Source organism: Chionomys nivalis, chromosome 14 (genome assembly GCF_950005125.1).
Source record: "Chionomys nivalis chromosome 14, mChiNiv1.1, whole genome shotgun sequence".
Lineage (NCBI taxonomy): Eukaryota > Metazoa > Chordata > Mammalia > Rodentia > Cricetidae > Chionomys > Chionomys nivalis.
Window position 1 is genome coordinate 15,281,532 of NC_080099.1, and position 19,652 is coordinate 15,301,183.

Consider the following 19,652-nt stretch of genomic DNA (forward strand, 5'->3'; position numbering starts at 1 on the left):
TGGTGACCCCTAAACATAAACTTATTTCATTGCTACTTCAGAACTATAATTTCACTGCTGCTATAAATTGTAATATAAATATTTGATACAAAGGATATCTGATATGTGGCCCCCATGGGAGTCAGTCATGACCCATGGGTTGAGAATCACTGATGTAGTTCTTTGGGCAAGGACTGTAGGTTATATAGCTGGTATTAGGGGGCACCCAGTACTGTAGCTTACATAGCTAGTAATGTGGTTTATATAATTATTACTGGTAATCTATGACCAAAAAATCGTCCATAATTCAAACCTATGTCTTAATGACCAAATTTCAATGGATTTATTTAGGAATTTTTTAATTTTTTTATTTAAATTTATTTATTTTTTATAACAATCTTTTCTTACTTTACATGCCATTCCCAGACCCTACTTCCTCCCCTACTCCCACTCCTTCCATCTTACCCGTGCCTTACCCTGCCATCCAGTCCTCAGAGAGGCAAGGCTTCCCATGGGGAGTCAATAATGTCTAGCATATTACTTTGAGGCAGGACCCAGGCCTTCCCCACTATATCTAAGCTGAGCAAGGTATCCCCCCAAAGAGAATGGGTTCCAAAAAGCCAGTTCAACCACTAGAAGGTGTTAACTTCTCTGTGCATGAAACTGATTCTGAATAAACTCAAAACTCATGAGTAATATCTGTATTTCAACTATAGAAAGAGAAGTGAATAATTTTCCCAACCCCATTTGGACCAATGGTTTAAAACAGAGGTACTCTCATTAGAAAGCCCTCAGATGTGAGTACCAGCCCTGGTCTGGATAACTGATGTTCAGATGCCCTGTTTCATCCTCTATCCTCAGCAGATGTTACTCTTGGGACCTGATGGGAAGTTAGAAGGTGTGGCCTAGAAGGCAGATGTCTTTGTTAATTAGGGAAATATTTTCTAAGGTAAATTTGAACTCTAGGGCCATCCTCTTTTTCTGTGGCTTCCATCTCACAGGTATGTGGCTTTCTTTTACGACCTGCTTCAGAAATATATTCTGCCTCTCCACAGTCTAAATGCAACAGGGAAATTAAATATGGACTCAAACCTCCAAAGCTGTTGATGGTCTGATGTATTTGTCGCAGTGTCAGAAGGCTAACACACTGCAAAATACAGAAAAAAGAAATCCATGCTTCAAAAATGGTATTGGAAATCCATTTTGCTAAAATTCTCAGTAGAGAAATGTAATTCTAAGCAGCTCATTCCTATAATTAAAATGCAGCTACAGAATCAGAAATATAAGGCCAGAGACACCCAATAGCATTGAATGGTTTATCTGAAAACTATAAAGGCATTTAATTATCTGGATTTAGATGACTTGTTTATTTATTTTTTGAGAATTAATACACATAGTAGATATTTCCACTTATTAAATATGATTTTAAATAATAAACAGGAAGAAATAACTATTTAATTGCTCTTGTATAGTTCCTATAGTTTATTCTGCTTCTAATTTTTGAAGATTCCTTTTGTTATCCATACTGATTTATAGAAAATGAACTGCCATTCCACCAGGATTAAAGTGGTAGAGAGAAATCCCTTTCATTTTATTTTATCAGAAAATAACCTGACTTAACAATTATTCTGGAAGCACATTTTACTGGTAATGCTCTATGGGTAGTTTCTGCATCACCAGCTCATTTGAGACTTGAAAGATTTGTCACTTAAGTCTTTCAGCATTTGAGAACTGGAACATTACGTTGGCCTCCCTGCTTCCTGATGGGAAACCCACTGTCATTCAAAGTGTCACACCGCTAGACATGGATTAGATTGCTTTCTTCTCATTGCTTCGACAAATGTCACTGGCTCTAGGTTTCAGGAGTTTATCAGCAACATGCATGGCATATATTTTGCTGATTTGATGATGAATTTTAATAAATTTATTAATTAATTAAATGTATGTATGCCTATTGTTAAATATTGGAAACATTTACCTTTAAATATTTTCAATCCCATATTCTTTTTGTTTTTATTGCATTTTTTAGAGATCCCATTTTCTACAGAGGAAAGATAGTTTCATTTTAAGCATTTCTCAAAATTAATGATTTTTAGATGTACCTATTTTCCTTCAAGATATGTGCTTGGCACTTATGTTGATAATTATGTGTGTGTAACTGAGTGGGTTTGTTTCTGAGTTCCGCATTCTATTCTACCTAATTGTTTCTCTACTAGAATCCACATACTACATAAGTTTGGCAGTCGTGACTCTGAAGTATACTTTGAGGTCATGTGTGGTAGTATCTCCAGCTTTGTTCTTCCTATTTTTATCTTGTTATTATATCATGCTACTTTGATGAAAATGTTCATCAAAAATAAGAGATTTTTCTGGTGAAGTAGAGGCTTTAAAGTATAAAATCAAATATATTTTTATATACAGGATTTTTTTACTTATAGGGAGATATATTTATTTGGAGGTTATTACAATTGCTCTTATCATTTTTTTTTTTTATTTTTAGGGCAAGACACTGAGGAAGCAGGGAGTGCCATGTCCACTCTGGAGAGGTCCCTTGCAGCACGCCGGGCAACCAGAGCAAAGCTAATGATTCCCATGGAAGCCCAGTCCAACAATCCTGGTTAGTACTATTTAGTTGCAAAAGGTTAAAAAAAAAAAAAAGAAAAAGAAAAGTTTGCCTTGCAGTGGGTTTTGATCCTACTGCACATACTGGCTTTGTGGGAGCCTAGGCTGTTTGGATGTTCACCTTAATAAACCTGGAAGGAGGTGGGAGGTCCTTGGACTCCCCACAGGGCAAGGAACCCTGACTGCTCTTAGGGCTGATGAGAGAGGGGGAGTTGATTGGGGGACGGGGAGGGATATGGGAGGCGGTGGCGGGGAAGAGACAGAAATCTTTAATTAATAAATAAATTAATAAAAAAGAATAAAAAACGATGAATTTAATTATTAAAAAAAAGTTTGCCTTGGTTCTATAAATATCGAATCATCAGAAATAATTACATTTTATGTAATTATTACAGGTGAATAATTGAAGATTGATACAAGTCATATCATTTACTTATCAGTCATGGTCATTGCTATATAATTATATCTCTTTATCATCTGTGTTAGCAAACAGATGGCTACAATTCAAGACACTATTTATAGTAATATGAATTTCTGTGTTAAAAAGCTGAAATGTCCATTGATATTATTGATATGATTCTGTCATCGTCATTATAGCTTATTTTTTTCTTATTTTTTACTGTAGATGGTCCAGTTTTCATGCTTACACAACCTAGCTCTACTTAATCAAGGGTTCTCAGACATTCACTTAGTACCCCTCCTTGCTGGAAGTTTCTGTCTCCCTCCTACATTCACTGAAGAAATTAGCATCTGGGGATCACTTCCTTTCCAATTACCTCCATGATCAATCTTGGTAATTACACTCTTCATGAAGATAATCCATCTGATTCCCTGAACTGTTAGCTCTTTATGGTACCTGCAGTGATATTGGCTCCTTCCCACCTCCATTCGTCAATTCCATGTCACACTAAACCAATGCATGGTGTCAGTTTCCATCATCCCTTCCTTCTGACTCTTTATTAATAGTTTCTGCACACTTATTTTATTGTCCCTTGCCAACAGTTCCTCCATGCTTATGAGACTGCCAATTCACTAACTCTTCCACAATCCCTCTGTGTCCCATCTCCCATATGTCTTCACTGTTTTGTTTTGTTTTGTTTTGTTTTACCTCATCTGCTTTGCTCCTCCTTCCCACAATACTTACTTGAAAAGAAAAAAAAATCAACTGTAAAGAAACAAAAACAATCAGCTGTAGTTAAAATCAATAACCCCACTAACTTGTACCTCAGCACCTATCAGTTGAATGTGTCTGCAGAACAATGCTCAGTTGCCTTCTGGGTATGTTTGAACACAAGTCTGAGGTGAGCATTCATCTGGAAATGCTTCTGCATTTCATCAGTTTTTGGTGATTTCATTCAGGAAGATGAATGTCACATTTAGTCTGAATTTTCTGAGTTCAGTATCTTCTCACCAGTGTTAAAATAGTATTTCCTCAGAGTTAGGGATGCCGTTCAAAGTGTTTGCCTGACAGCCGCAGAGGTTTGGCTTCAATCACCAAGACCAAACCTGAGAATCGTAGTAATAATTGTCAGCACCTGCATCTTTGTTCGTATATTACCCCAGAAAGAGAAGTGTTGGAAAATGCTACTCTTGTTGTTAAAACAAGTCCAGTTGGTGTGCATATGCGGCCGCATGGGGGTCATGTTGCTAACCCATCACACCACATGTGCATCACTCCTGGGCTTACATCAGTTTTTCTCCTGACTGTTTGTTGCAGTAGGCTTGTAAACATTCACATTCTTTCCGGATCCCTAGTTTTGAAACAATCACTTGGAATAGTTTTCTCACCAACCAAAACTCCAATACTCGTTTGCACAGAAAAATTTAAGAATATAATTATTTTCTTCTTTCAGATGCGTGCTTTGATTCAGTATTCGTATTTCTTCTTTACTGAAACCACAGTATTTGTGCTGTTACATTTCTTTTGTTGCAATCAAACACCATGGAAAGAAGCAATTTCTAGAAGGAAGGGTGCATTTTGGTTTAGCGTTCCAGGGGGAGAGTCCATAATGGCTAGAGAGACATGACACCAAATGGCTACAGTAGAAAGGTCACATCTCCATCACACAAAGCAGAGAGCAAACTGGAGCTAGAAAGAGTATGTAAACTTTCAAAACCTGTTCCTAGTGACATGCTTCCTCCAGCAAGACCAGACCTACTAAACTCCCTGAATAGCACCAGCAACTAGGGACTGAGTGTTCAAATGCCTGAACTTTTGGAGGATGTTTTTCATTTAAACCATCACAGTGACCAAGGCTGTCGGTATGTCTATGTTGTCTCACCAAATAGTAAACTGTCAGCTGAATGTGGCTTAAATTCCTGTATGTAGTGGGAGACAGAAAAAGACAGAGAGACAGAGAGAAATGCAGACACACACACATACAGAGAGAGAGAAAGAAGAAAGACATACATACAAACAAAGAAGACACATATCCAGAGAGAGGGAGGGGGAAGGGAGAGAGATAAACATAAACACACAGGGACAGAGACACACACAGAGAGATGTTTTCCCCTTTGGATGTGTTATATCCATCAAGTTTCCCTCCTCCTTCCCATCAACTGTTCCTTCTCACCTTTCTTCCCCTTCTTCCCAATTTCTAAGACTCAGAGTGAGCTAGGGCTCCTGCTTAGGGCTGCACCTATCTAATATAGTAACCGCTGAGATAATGCCTATGGCCATAATAGGATGGAGATGCTGATGGTCTTAAATTGTATCTCTACCTTCATTTATTCCCAGAATCCACATGAACTTTCTTATCAACTGTCCACTCAGCGTCTCCAAATACGTAATGGGTACCTTAGCTGTGATCAAATCTGTGGTTTTAGTAGTTCATAATCCCCTTTCCCCATCTGCAGAACTGTTTTTGGAACAGTATTTTCTTCCTCATTTCCAGAAATGGCATAACTGTCCATCATTTATTCTAGTCAGAAACTTTAGTTTCATGCTTCTATTTCTTTTTGTTGAGTTTGTTTTTTTAAGTATTTGCTTGTTTGTGTCTCTCCCTCTGTGTGTGCATGCACAGAGGCCAGAGGGGGCACCAGATGCTTCAAATATGGAGCTACATGTGTTGTTGGACGCAAGGACTGTTATGTGGGTGCTGTGTTTGTGAAGCAACTGTTCTTTACCACTAAGATGCTGCCCCAGCCCCCTTTCTTCTTTATTCTGACTTTCTCACATTCCAAGTTTAATATTTCACTATACCCCACATGCACTTCCTCAATTCATCCTATTTGTCTGATTGCACATTTTCTTCACCTTTATTTCTATGACGTTAAGCTACTTCTATCACTTTATATAGACTATTTCTATATGCTTAAAAATTATCTGTCTACTTCAGCTGTTTATCTTGTGGTTAGTTACCTAGCATCAGGGTTCCAAGAAATATATTACCTCGTCTTATCCCTGGATACATGTAGAACAGTTTTAAAATATTACACAAAGCTCCATGTAGCCAAGCTTCTGTGCTGTTCTCTGACATCACCTTTTCATATGTAATTACGTGTGAATCCACTACAGCAGGTAACCCTTCTTTCTGTGGCTTGGTTAACAGCATGCACCGTCTTGGGAACTTGGTGAGGGTATATACTAACAACATGTGTTCTTCTCTTTGAATGGATTAACTCTCTATTTCTCTTTTCTCATTCTCTCTGTGTGTCTGTTTCTCTCGATACCCTTCTCTAATGTTCTAATACAATTTATTTTAATATAATATATATTTTTGTTGTATTTACTCTCTTTACTGTGAGCATAAAAGATTGGCTCTTGGGTACTACCATTCTGCATAATGAACTGATGAGAGAACTAAGGATCAGAGAGATTAACTGGCTAGGTCACACAGTTAATAATTAGAGTCAGAATTAGGACAGAATTCTGATTTTAGTGTTCTAGTTGCTATTATTCTCCTAGCTGTTATAATTCATAAAGCTTTTGTCTTCTTTCTTACAAACCTTTCACTAATAGAGTAATACTGTACTTCACTATCTTGTTTCTGAGGCTCTAATTGCCGTTTTGCTGGTAGGGAACGTCTATCTAAAACTGTTACTTCTAAAAACATAGCTGTGCTTCAGAATGTTTTGGAGGTCATTAGATCCATATGTTGGTGCTCTACCTAGATTCTCATATCCCATTTTTTTTCATCACAGCAGACAAGCAAACAAAATAACCAAAGATGATATTATTAACTCATCAAAGTATCGGCTCAAAGCTGATTTCTCACTACTATACCTTCAGCTTTTGCCAAGGAAGACTAATAACCGGTCCCTATAACTGCATCACTGTCTTCTGTACTATTAGAATAACCCAATAGAGAGCTGCACCCAACCAAGTTTATGGGCTTTCAAACACCAGAGCAGATATGGATGATATGATAAATACCTTTGAAGTCACTTCATCTAGAAAAATGTTGGCTCACTTGTTGGAGGATTCATTTTTATCAAGAATAGAGAGAACATCTGATAAATCTTCTGATGTACTAAAGGTAGTTTAAATTGTTTCTGACTATGAATAAATGTGTTTTAAATAGAAGGTAAATCAAATCAAATTTGTGAATATTGAGAACTTTTGATTACCATTTAACATGACGAAACCTTACCAATTACAATTTTGCTCAATTCTCACAGTATGAAAATGGAATGAGACTGCCTGACTGTACACAGGGAAACAGTCCTGGACTGCTTAAGAGCCTTTCCCCAGAACACGTGTGGCTGCACACACTCTGAGTCTCTAGTGTGCACTGCTTCTTCACAGACAAAGATGCCTTTCACGCTTGGCATTATTCACCTTCTTTTCATTTTTCCTTTGTTTTAAATAGTTTTTGAAAGTATTATATTGGAGTTATAATCCTAGGCACTAGGCTTGTGCCAATCTAATGCTCATTTTATCTTGTGGTTTCTACTTCCTGTTCTACCTAATGTTGAATTTCTCTTTGCCTTGTCTCATTTGTAGTAATTTAGTCCACATTAATAGGGTTCCCCACAATGACCAACAACTGATTCTGCTATTATTATTTTAATTTTCTAGTATTTCATGCACCTAGTTTCAATCTACTAAATAGTTTAAAATTTTATTAGGATATCCTGGTCCAATTATTCCATTCTAAGGTAATTCTACTTTTGAATAAGTACATGATATACTTACCAAAGACCATATCCATTTGTAGTACATCTTTGTTACTGAGAACAAATGAATTATAGTGTAGTCATATCATCCAATAACATGCAACCATAAAAGAAATCAACTAAGTGATAAAGACTATATGGAGCCTTTCAAAGACATAACAGAAGAGGAACCTAATTGATCTGTATGGTTCATTTTTTACAGAAAATGTAAAAACAAAAAGTTATGTATGGTCTTAGACCTCCCAACGGCAGTAGTGTTGAAGGGACTTTATGAGTGATTGTTAGAGGAAATGAAAGGGCGTTGGCTGATCTTCTCTTTTTCGCTCTGGATGATAAGTAGCAGGTATTTAACTTCAGAAAGTCAGGAATTACTATGCTTGGCATGTCCAAGTGTTTCCACTTGTAGCTCATACTGCAGTGAGAAATGACGACACAACAGGATATCTAGTCTTTTAAATACTGTCACATTGAATTATTACTTATTGTTTATGACTTCTACATTGGTGAAGTGATATCCCATGAAAGAAAATTACTTCAATATATGACCATAGTCAATTTCAGAATACTTCAGAAGCACCTAAAATAAAATATTCTATTTCCATCTGTTGTGAGTGACAAAGATATTGCATAACCTTACAATGTTAAACTTTGCAATTTAGAACCTGGCAGAGCTGTGAATACTCACAGTATAATACATGAATTTATTGACGGCCTCTTTGCATTTCCTTGGATATATTCGGGTCTGAACTCCATTACCAAATAAATAAATAAACCAAACCTGTAATATTATTCCAATTTTTAGATATCTATCAAGACAATTGCTGTTCTAGTTAGGAAATAACATTTTTCTGAGGTTACTTTTGTTTCTGCTTCATATTTTTTTAACCATATTTATTATTTGCTATTATAAACAGCATTACCAAAAGTGAATATAGAAGAAAGAGTTGATTTTTTTGCTTACGGTTCTAGATAAAGTGTACATAATGGCAGGCAACAGGAAGCTGAGAGGACAGCTAACGCATGGCAAGGCTGTGACCTTTCACCCTTATGATGTACTTCCTCCAGCAAGGCTCCTCCTCCTAAATGTTCTCACCTAAAAGCCCCCAAAAGGACCTGCAATTGGAAACCAAATATTCAAATACCTAAGCTTCAGAGGAAGATTTATCAATAAAACCACCATAGTATGGTGGTAACTAATATTACTTTGTAGATGAAGCATTATTTAATCTGATATATGTTTGAGGTTTTGAAATGTTAGAATTGTATTTAATTTCATGAGTGAGTAAAATCTACTTATTCATCAAAGATTACACTTCTTGGTTGAAAAAAAAGGTGATTTTTTTTTTACTGATTAGCGCCCCCCCCCAAACAATTCTCAGCTGAGTCTACTGATTACAGTCTGAGAACTACCTGTGTGGCCATTGGCAACTCACTTTATTATCCAAACTTTTGGAGTAGAGGGGTCCAGGATTTAGGAGTTCAGTTTGAAGTAGCTGATCTGTAAGACCACACCCAATAATAAACCTCTGTTTTAATACAAGGATATTTGTTAGTCAAAATCTTCTTGTTATTTTTTTATTTCTATTTTCATGTAGGTATTTGAGAAAAGAAATACAGTACAAAGCAACTTTTAATATAAAAAGATAGCTCAGAAATATAGTTTAGGGCCTAGTAAAAACGAGTGAGAAAAGGGGGCCCTACAGTTTTATTTTTAAGATAGCTTAGGTCTACTTATTGTTCCTTAGGTTTCCAGAACATTTACCAAGACTCTCCTTTCCATTCCCACAATTACTTGGCTGCAGAATTCACTAACAGTAAATTGAAGGAACTATTGAAAAGCAAAATACAGCTACAAGAAAAACCAAGAGCTCTATGGGGTCTAGCTACCATATCACTAAAGGATTGATGCTACACAAATAGACCGGAAAAGGGTCGTCTGTAGGAAGATAACGAGCCCAGCTTCTGGGATATTTAAACCCAACTTTGTATAGCTATACTTCGCTGAAGAAGACCTTGATTGAAATTCCTAATAGAAACATAAAGGTTGTGGGAGATGCTTGGGTCTAAGATTATATTATAAAAGTGCACACCCTAGGATGTTAAAATATCTCAAAGTATGCTGTGGCAGACAGTAACCAGCAGCTCTATGGCATACCTTTCCTTGGGAAGTGTGTCAAGTGCATGAGGAGTAAGTCAGACACAGATAAACAAAGGATCTTCTCCTAGCTCAGAAGAGAAAACTTCACACTAAGAATTTTCTTCATCATTATGAAGCCTCTCCTCCAGTTGAGAAACAACTTTTCCTTTTGCTCTCAAAATCTTACAGGGTCATAAGTCTTTCGGGTTCAGATATGAATTTAAACAGACATCTACATGAATATATAATAATCTATACTAATATGTACACATGTAATAAAGAATAATACATACATCTGTGAAACTTTCTTAACAATGAAAATCTGAGCATCTGAAATAGTATGAATGTTTATTAGCAAGGACAATGCACTCTAAATGTTACCATGTTTCAAATTATACCTACGTCATTGCATTTTCATAAAAAGAGGCAGCATGAGAAATTGTTTCATTGAAGCTTTTTAACTCAAACATATCATTTTTACTGTTATGTTTTCCTCCTCCTTAAACAAATCTCTCAATTCTGTCATGTCTCATGTTGAGAAATATCAAGAGAAGTTTCAGTTCTTAAAATGTACAACATTAAATTTGAGTGTCCACATTGGAGTTCCTGTAGGTCACACTTAGTAATAACGTCTTAAAGATGGTTGTAAAAGTTTCCAGATGCCACAGTGCCTGCTCATGGAGCTATCTATTTGGTGAGTGAATTTCTACTTGAAAACACTCTGTGCATCAGTGTCAGATATAAATTCAGTTGCCAGCAAACTGTGTTGGAAGAAACATCTAGTCATATTTGACCACAGAGCAGAGATTTATTGAAACTGAAAGATAATATTGCTCTTAGAGAAATTGTACATAAACATAGCAATGTGGTGAATGCTGAAACACTTCTGGGTGTGTGTCTGTGTGAGTGAGAGTGTGCATACTCATGTGTGAGTATATGCATACTCTTGTGTGTGTGCAAGTGCATACATAAATTCTCCTGTCTCTGAAGACTGATGTTTGTGGTAAAAATAATAAAAGAAAGAGCATGAAATATTTTATTCAACTTATTTTAGGTTCGTATGATTGTCTCCACACACATATGCCCCAAACCCCTGAGGATTTAATCCAGCAATTTCTGCATACTAGACAAACATACTACCACGGAAGTATATATCCCAGTTCTCTCTTTGTTATTTTGAAACAAGCTTTCACTAAATTGTCCAGGCTGGTTTAGATCTCATTCCATTGTCCAGACTGGCCATGAACCCAAGTTCCTCCATTCTCAATATGATTGAACAATATGATTTTTTTTGAAAGGGTTTCCTTTGGGATATATGAAAACATATGCACACTGAACCCAGAGATGACCTTAGAATATTAGTAATAATTTATAAAAAGAAGGTAACTTTGATATCATAGACTAGAATATACTACCCAAACTAATCATTTCAATAGTTCACTTAAAGTACATATATTGGTAATAAGAGTTAAAGAATATTCATTATTTTAGATGGTGATTATCAAATGATATAAAATATTGACTAAAATTGTAATAAACACCTCATAGTATAATGTAAATTAGCAACCCTTGAATAATGAAATTGAACAAAGCTGTCTGAATATCAAAAACTTTGCACAGTTTTTTTTTTTTTTTGATTTTTCGAGACAGGGTTTCTCTGTAGTTTTGGTGCCCGTCCCAGAACTAGCTCTTGTAGACCAGGTTGGCCTCGGACTCACAGAGATCTGCCTGCAGCCCATACAATCGCACTGTTGTTCACAGGTAACATCCAACTACCTTCAAAATAGTGTGTACTCATCTGGACCGCTTTGAATGTTAGAAGGATATTATTTGAAGAAAAAACCTGCTTATGGGTATTGACAGTGTACTTGTGGTTGTCTTTGCAGGCTTCCTCTTGACAGTAATACATCTCTTTACAGGATGAAATCACAATTCCCACCACCTGCTAAACCCCCTATACCTGATATGATCCCTTTATGAAGGCCAAATACTTGTCGTTCCATGTTTATCCTTGGAAGAAAGACTAAAAACAAATCAAATCAAAACAAAAACTGGAATACAAAGACCAGAGTATTGTGGCACCTCTATTGTAACTTAATTATTTCTCATAACCATGAAAGGTTTCAAACTGGAAGGAGATTGACCATAATAGAGTATTTGAAAAGCAAAATTTCTTTGCTTTGCAAGAAGAAAGTTTACAAGATGAATTAAGAGACTGTCAGTGAAGCCATGGAGAACATACGTTGGCTTGATGACTTGAAATTTTGAAACTTTATCCATTTCCTTTGATATGGACTATATGGGTATATAGTATTTTTTAAATAATTAATGTTTTTCTTTTGCAGCTGTCGTCAGTGCCATTCCTGTGCCAACACTAGAAAGTGCCCAGTATCCGGGAATCCTCCCATCTCCCACCTGTGGATACCCGCATCCGCAGTTCACTCTCCGGCCAGTACCATTCCCAACACTGTCTGTGGATCGAGGTTTTGGAACAGGAAGAAGTCAGTGTAATGCATTTTCCTTCTGCTTTATTATGAAAAGAATTAACAATAGCAAGATCTCCTCTGTGTATCGTTTTGATATTCGTATTCTTTGGAAAGACTGATGGTGCTGAACCTGGTCCAAGAATGTTCCCTCTCAGCACACTTTACCCATGGGCTCCTAGCAGCATGCTCTTTCCACAGTAGACTCCACAGAAAAATGTGTCAGTAAGGGATGCATGGCTCCATTACATACTGGTGGAGCAGAGGATTTAAAACAATACCGTACTAATCAGGAAGGTATAAATCAAGCTGTGTCTTCCAATACATTTTCTATCTTATCTGGTATCTGTGGGTTAAATTGAAATATCTCTACTGAGTCCCAGTGAACAAATACTTGAGGAATCCTCAACATTCCTTTATTGCTTATGTACTACTTTTTCAACTTTCAGCTGTTGAAGGGGGGTGGTTGCTAGAATAAAATGTCATCTATTAGAAAGTGAACAATAGTGGCGAGAGACTGAGGCTTTCTTATAGAACTCGGTGATTTCTCCTGTGCCATTAGATCCCCTCCCCTACCCTTGGAGCACAGCATCTTTAAGTCGATTTTATGGCTTTCATCTCTTAGTTAAGAACAGGTGACTCAGCAGCTCATGTGTAAGAGGAGGTTTTGTAATAGATATGATAGCACAGCAATAAAATATATTCGTGAGGCAAGCTATATTTTTCCTCAACTCAACAGGGATAGCTCAAAGAAATCATAAATCGTCCAAATGTAGCAAGGTTAGAATTAAAAGGCATCAAAAATCTGCCAAGCGAGAATTAGAGTCATTTCCCTTCTCTCGCTGCACCTTCACTCTCCAAAATAGAGTTGTGTGCTAAATCTCACAGGGAGAAAAAAAAAAAAAACCTATGAAGGGATGGAAATGAGACTCCTGTGGGAAGTCCAACAGCTAGAAATTTCTGGATCTCAAAACAACTATGCATGGGAATCTAGTCAAAAACACCCACAAGTCCCTTCTTTGCTCCTCAACAGAGCTCCCTTCACTTGATGAATGTCTACCACAGTCTTTTATTCTCTGGTCTTAGGACATCAAAGGAACATTGAAGAGGAATCTACAGGATAACTTTGTTCTGGCCCTTCTGGCACAGTTGGCATGGCATGACTCAGGGCTTTTCTCATCAGAAAGTATTTCTTTTTAGTACCTGTCACCTTCATTTCCTTTTCAATTTTTGTTGGCATAGTCTACAAATGTATCCATCTCCTCTGCCCCTCCTCCCTCTTTATTTCTTCTGAGTCAGTGTAGCATATAGAATTGTCTCTAATTAGATCCTGGGGAAATTTATTCAAAAGTTACATTTCAATGGAATTTAAAAATGATGGTCTTAAGACTTTTTTGTTTAATTTGTTGGTTTTGTTTTGTTTTTGTCCACGATAAGTCCCCTGAATGTGGCTGACAGTTGAATGGCTGGGGCATACTGAGGGGCCACTGGCAGTGGCACCAGGTTTTATCCCTACTGCTTGTACTGGCTTTTTGGGAGCCCATTTTCTCTGGAAGGATACATTGCTCAGCCAAGATAGGGAGGGCCTTGGAACTTCTCCAAAGCAATGTGCCTTACCCTCTCTAAGGTGTGGATGGGAGTGGAGGGGCTGTAGAGGGAATGGGAGGAGGAGAGGGAGTAGAAACTTGGATTGGTGTGTATAATGAGAAAAGATAGTTGTTTTCTTTTTAAAAAAAATATTTTTTTTAAAAAAAATAGTGAATAAAAAGCTTAACTTTCAAAGCTCTGTTTTGTTAATGAGGAAGTATTTGGGGCTATTTGAAATTTTTCTGTAACTTCCATCAATTTTCCTGTAAGCTCCAAATGATCAAGTACATTAAAAGTTAATCAATCGCCGGGCGATCGTGGCGCACGCCTTTAATCCCAGCACTCGGGAGGCAGAGGCAGGCGGATCTCTGTGAGTTCGAGACCAGCCTGGTCTACAAGAGCTAGTTCCAGGACAGGCTCCAAAACCACAGAGAAACCCTGTCTCGAAAAACCAAAAAAAAAAAAAGTTACTCAATCAACTTTTGCCCTCTTTAGTAGATTTTTGTTTTGATAGACTTTGAGTAGTACGATTTAGCAGATGAAGGTAATCATACATTGCAATAGAAAATATTTAACAAAACAATGGTGCATCATTATGTCAACAATGCTTTCTTTGCAAAATACTGTGTGATTTTGAATTTCATCCAAATTACAAGGCAGTGAAGATTCTATCCCTGGCCATGATTTACAGATTGGTTTAAAATGTGTCTGTTCTTTCACTCAGCAAGTAGTTTTCAACTAAATATACACGATGCAAAGAAATGACATCTAATGTGCTTCAAGCAAGTGCCTGGAAGAGAAAAGGAAGGAATAAATGTTCCCTTTTCCAGGAAACAGAATATTATATAAATCACTGTCAGTGATAGTTAACATCCAGCTCTTTGGTATTGGTTTCTACATGCTTTGTAGAGCACTAAACACCCCTGTTCTCTCTGAAGAAGAAAACACTCTGGATAGAGATATCTTATTAGTGTCCTTTAGGAGCAGAGAAAGGCATACAGAAAGAGATAAAGTTAATGTGGCCAAGGGTGAAGATTCCTCTTCACTAAAGTTATCTCAAAGACCTGGAGATTCCTATGCCAGGAAATGCTAAAGCCATGCCCCAAAGCCTGAAGTCATCAACAAAGCTGGAACTCTCTGTAACTGTAAGGAAAGGGAGGCACACTGAAAACATGTGCATTCCACACACATCCTGAACGATGGACAAATAACACGGCCTGTGCAGCCGCAGCCCTGCTCTTACATCACCCACGAATAGGTTGCTGTCCCAGGAGGTCAGTACGGTTCTATGAAAATCTCCCAAACAGGTAGTCTGGGAACTTCATTTCTGCAAACCATAAGAAAGCAATGCCTCATTTTTTTTTTCCTCATCTATTAAACAAGTCATGGAAGAGGAGTTTAAGAGGTTCTGATTCTGTCATTGTCACAGTGCTTCCCAGATTTACTTCTGCGGTTTTTCTAATCCATTTCTCCCACAAACTGGAAATTGACTGACAATTGGAATTTGTCCCAGATAAAATCAGGAGCACATGGAAGAGTTTATTCATTATTCTAGGGATGTCTGTCCTTTAAACAGCCCAGGCTGTGAAGAACTAGATTACTGAGGAATAGTTCATAATGTTGTTCTTCCAAGATTAATGAGTCAAATATGTTCCTAAAAGAGGTGTTCGTGTCTCAGGGTCTGTTCCGTGCTGTTGGTGGGCTGCATTTCTATCAACCATCGCAGTTTTCAGATAGAAGAAAAATCCTCATTTCCATTTTTGCAGTATTTCTTCCAGTTATTCTGTAGCAAGTATTTTGTATGTTGACATTAATTATTATAAAGTACCTTGAGATTTGACTGCACTGTGTAATTGTATGCTATTTGTACAATGAATTCTGACTATTTTATCATTTAAAATGAGTGCCTTGCCGACATCCATTTGATTCTCTGCTCTGAATTGCAGGGAGCCTGTATTCTGTGGGTGAAAGGAGCTTGTCTTGGCTTTCAGAGCTCTTAGCACAGATAAATGCCATGTCACTGAGCCAATTTGTTTCACATAGGTGTCCTGGAGCTGGTGTCTGAACTGGCCAACAGGCACACATCTAAGGTGTGGCGTTTCTCTGCTGGGGTGATTGCTATCCTGTTTATTTCAGGATTTTTGCTGCTTTAAATGTCAGCCAACATCTGAAAGCATTTACTTAAAATATAAGAATTATGAATTATCAATGAAAGCCTTCTTCCACTGTATGGGTTTTAAAGAAAAGAAATTTTATTTCTTATGGATTGCATTCTATTAATTTCCAAACACCTCAGGTTTCACACTGTGATTTTATGTGTTATTGAGGATGCATTAGACAAAGGATATGATCCACCTAGTTAGGATCACAACACGGTTAGCCTAATGGGAATCTTTCTGGACAGCTGGAAGCCCAGAGATACAGGACTTGGAATAAAGAGAATTTTGGTTCTCATTGAACCAGTTAAAATAAAATAACATGAGAATCATGTGGTTAGGACACGGCCACAAGATATAGGTGAAGGGAATGTTTTTATTGCAGATAAGAGGGAGGGTGCAGCCAGAAGCATCTAGAAGAGACCAGAGCAGAGAGAGAAAGGCTGATGCATGGCCGGCAGAATGGACAGAATCATGAGAGTAGGGGTGGGGACAGAGCGAGAGAAGAGGATTAAGACAGAGGACAAAAGAGCACATGGCTGAAGTGTAGGGTGATATAGAAATGAGAGCCTGCAGGAAGAGCAGCGCATGAGCTGGGAAGCTTAAGGTAGGGAGTGGGGAGAGAGGAATGAGTCTGGGTGAGCCACAGGTACTGGGTGAGCCTGGAGGCCAGCATACACCTTGATATGTTAGTAGGCACCACAGTTAGCCTTTGTCCTAAGTTTCTTTTGAACCTTATGCTCAATACTTTCAGTAAAATCACTACAACCCATATGTTCACATGTCATACAAAGGTTTTACCATAACGAGAGACTGAATTTCAAGACATTAAAGCAAGATGCATGTAAACTGTATTAAGGTCAAGCTTACAACAATATTTTACCATGAACTGTTCATGCCCAAGATACAAGAGAAAGAAAGAAACCTGAGAGATGAAAAAGAATTAAAGGGAAAATAGACATTAAAAACATTCTATCGTTTCTTCAATGCTGCGGGAGTTCTGGGATCAACATGTGGATTAGTTATAGTATGTCTTCTGTAGAGAGAATCACCTAAAATGAATTCCTAAGAAAAGAATGTGAAATTTCTTTTACTGCACTCATAAGTTAGTATTGTGCTGTGGTCCTATTACTGAGAACCAGCCACTGTAAATCAAAAGGGATCAGAGAAACTCAACCTCAGGAACCTCATTTGTGAAACTCACGGCTCACACAGGAGGAGAGACTCTCGGTCAAAGAAAGGCAATATTCCCAAGAACTCCTTAGCCTATGTAGTTTTAAAATGCTTGGGTTGAATAACTTTCCCCATCCTAAGACTCATCCCTGAAGACAATGTTGAAAGAACCTGTTGTTTTCTAGTCATTTTCTGCAATGGAACGGTTAAACGAATTCCTTTCTGACCTGTGGTGTGAAGGGCATACAAACAAGGTTACCTACCTTCTTCAAAGGACCAGGACTGAGGGAACAACTCAGCCACCAACCACTCTGAGACTAAGGAACAAAAATGCCCAGGTTTAGAAATAAATGATTAAATCTGCATTTTGAAAATCAGCTTTGGTCACTTTCTTCTCCAGATTAAACAGAAGTCCAAAGTTAAAACCTAATATTTTTTTCTTCTGGAAAATTAAATGTTCAGTCATCCCAGGACAGAATCTGATCAAATCCACAGACTTTCCCCTCCCCTGGTGATCATGCATGTTTCTTGTGAGATCTCCATGGGGTTGGCAGCTGGCTGTCTTACTCAGGGTTCCCTGTTTGACTAAAAACACATCTGTCTGATGTTAAACTCTGACTGCCATGATTTCCTCAGCCAACTCTGCATCTTGTGCCTCCACCTTTGAAGGCTGAGGCCCACAGGTTGTTCTCTCCCCGAGGGATCTCTGACCCTATCTGAACCCAAAAGGATGGATAGAAACACTTCTGCACCATGGGTCACTTCTGCACAACTTTTAAAAGATACCTCAATCTTTTTAATCTTTCATTTCTTCTACTTTAGAATTCTCAGACATCTTTTCTAACCCCTCTGCCTACTTCTCTAGCTTCTCGGCATCATCTCAAAATTATCTCCTAAACTTAGTATCTTGAAACAATTCTGTGTTGATAATTATTCTTCCAAAATGAGATATAATCATACCAATATTGTATTTTCCCATTTTCCTCAAAACAGTTTTCCTAAGAAATAAATAACTAGAAATACTTGCCAAGAGTCAACAACACTTACACCTACTAGGCAGCTCTTTTCTTCTGTGGTTTAACTTAGACCTTTTGGCTTTAATATGAATGAACATTTAAAATTGAGTCATCCTGTCTTTAGCAACAGAAAAAAAAAAAAAAAAACCTTGAAAATATTTTAGTCTCGCTCAACTGTGTTCCCTAGGGGAAAAGGTGCAATCAAATATACAAAGCTGTCCAGATACCTCAAGGCTGTCACAAATGACTATGTGCAGCCTCTTCAACTATAGTAATCTGCCTGAAAATTACATGGTTTGCTATCAAAGAGGAAAAAAAAATCGTAATTCTGTATTCAGGCAACTTGCTCCAGTGGAGTCATGTCTCATAACTTTTAGCTCAATGTGCTTCTATTTTGTTATGGGAGATAATGATGGTGGCTATTATTTATATCATTTTTTTCCACAATGCCTCTGAGCACCCTGTAACTCTCATTTGTTTGACAGTTGACATGGCATGTTTAAATCACAGGAAAATTGGCATATTGGCTGGTAGAAAATAATGCAGCTGTAACCGGGTTGGGTATGTTGGATTTTACTGGCATTACTACTTAGAAAAGATGAAATAACTCCTCTTTTCTCACTTCATCACTTATGATTACAGGGTCCAGACAGTTCATGCAACATAGTTAGTGAGAATATATTGTATTACTGTCTCTGAAAAACCCAGCCAATCCTACTGTACCTGTTTCTACTGTTGAAAAGTGCTGAGCTAATTGTTATCCATACATACAAGAGAGCTTAAGAATAAGAATGTCCATAATATGGAGAAGAGATTAGCTGATACCATCTTTTCTCCGTAGACTATTAATGAAAATGTGGGGGAAATAAACTTTATCTTGAATGACACCTGATTTATCTCCACTACAGCTGTGAGTGAAGGACCGGCTGCTCAACAACAGCCCATGCTGCCGCCAGCTCAGCCTGAACATCCCAGCAGCGAAGAAGCACCCAGCAGAACGATCCCCACAGCCTGTGTCCGACCAACTCATCCGCTCCGCAGCTTTGCCAACCCTTTGCTACCTCCACCAATGAGTGCAATAGAACCAAAAGTCCCTTATACACCACTTTTGTCTCAGCCGGGTAAGTAGCTATGTCACTTATCAAGGAACGTTACTGTCAATGATAGCTCTACGGAAGTGCAGAGGGGAACCAGAGAAGGCGTGGTTACCACGTATGTTTTCAGTATGGATTGATTACTTGCCCATGTGCTCATGCTTGTTACTGATGACTGAAAAGTCATCAGGAAACTGGCAGATAGTTTAAGGGACTTATTTCAGTCTACAGATCTGGTAGGTAACGCATCTTCACCAACTATTTTTAATATCAGGAAGCACAGAATC

The 19,652-nt window shown here is 37.8% G+C and overlaps 1 protein-coding gene across 3 annotated transcripts in view; it reads left to right on the forward strand.

Moving 5' to 3' along the window:
• Dcc (DCC netrin 1 receptor) overlaps window positions 1–19,652 on the forward strand; it is a 1,032,721-nt gene that overhangs the window by 977,159 nt on the left and 35,910 nt on the right. For 2 of the 3 annotated variants that reach the window (XM_057788956.1, XM_057788958.1), the window contains exons 25-27: window positions 2,480–2,596; window positions 12,202–12,363; window positions 19,180–19,392. In XM_057788956.1, the coding sequence (XP_057644939.1) occupies window positions 2,480–2,596; window positions 12,202–12,363; window positions 19,180–19,392 (492 nt within the window). The remainder of the gene's footprint in view (window positions 1–2,479; window positions 2,597–12,201; window positions 12,364–19,179; window positions 19,393–19,652) is intronic. The other variant, XM_057788957.1, reaches the window with a different exon arrangement.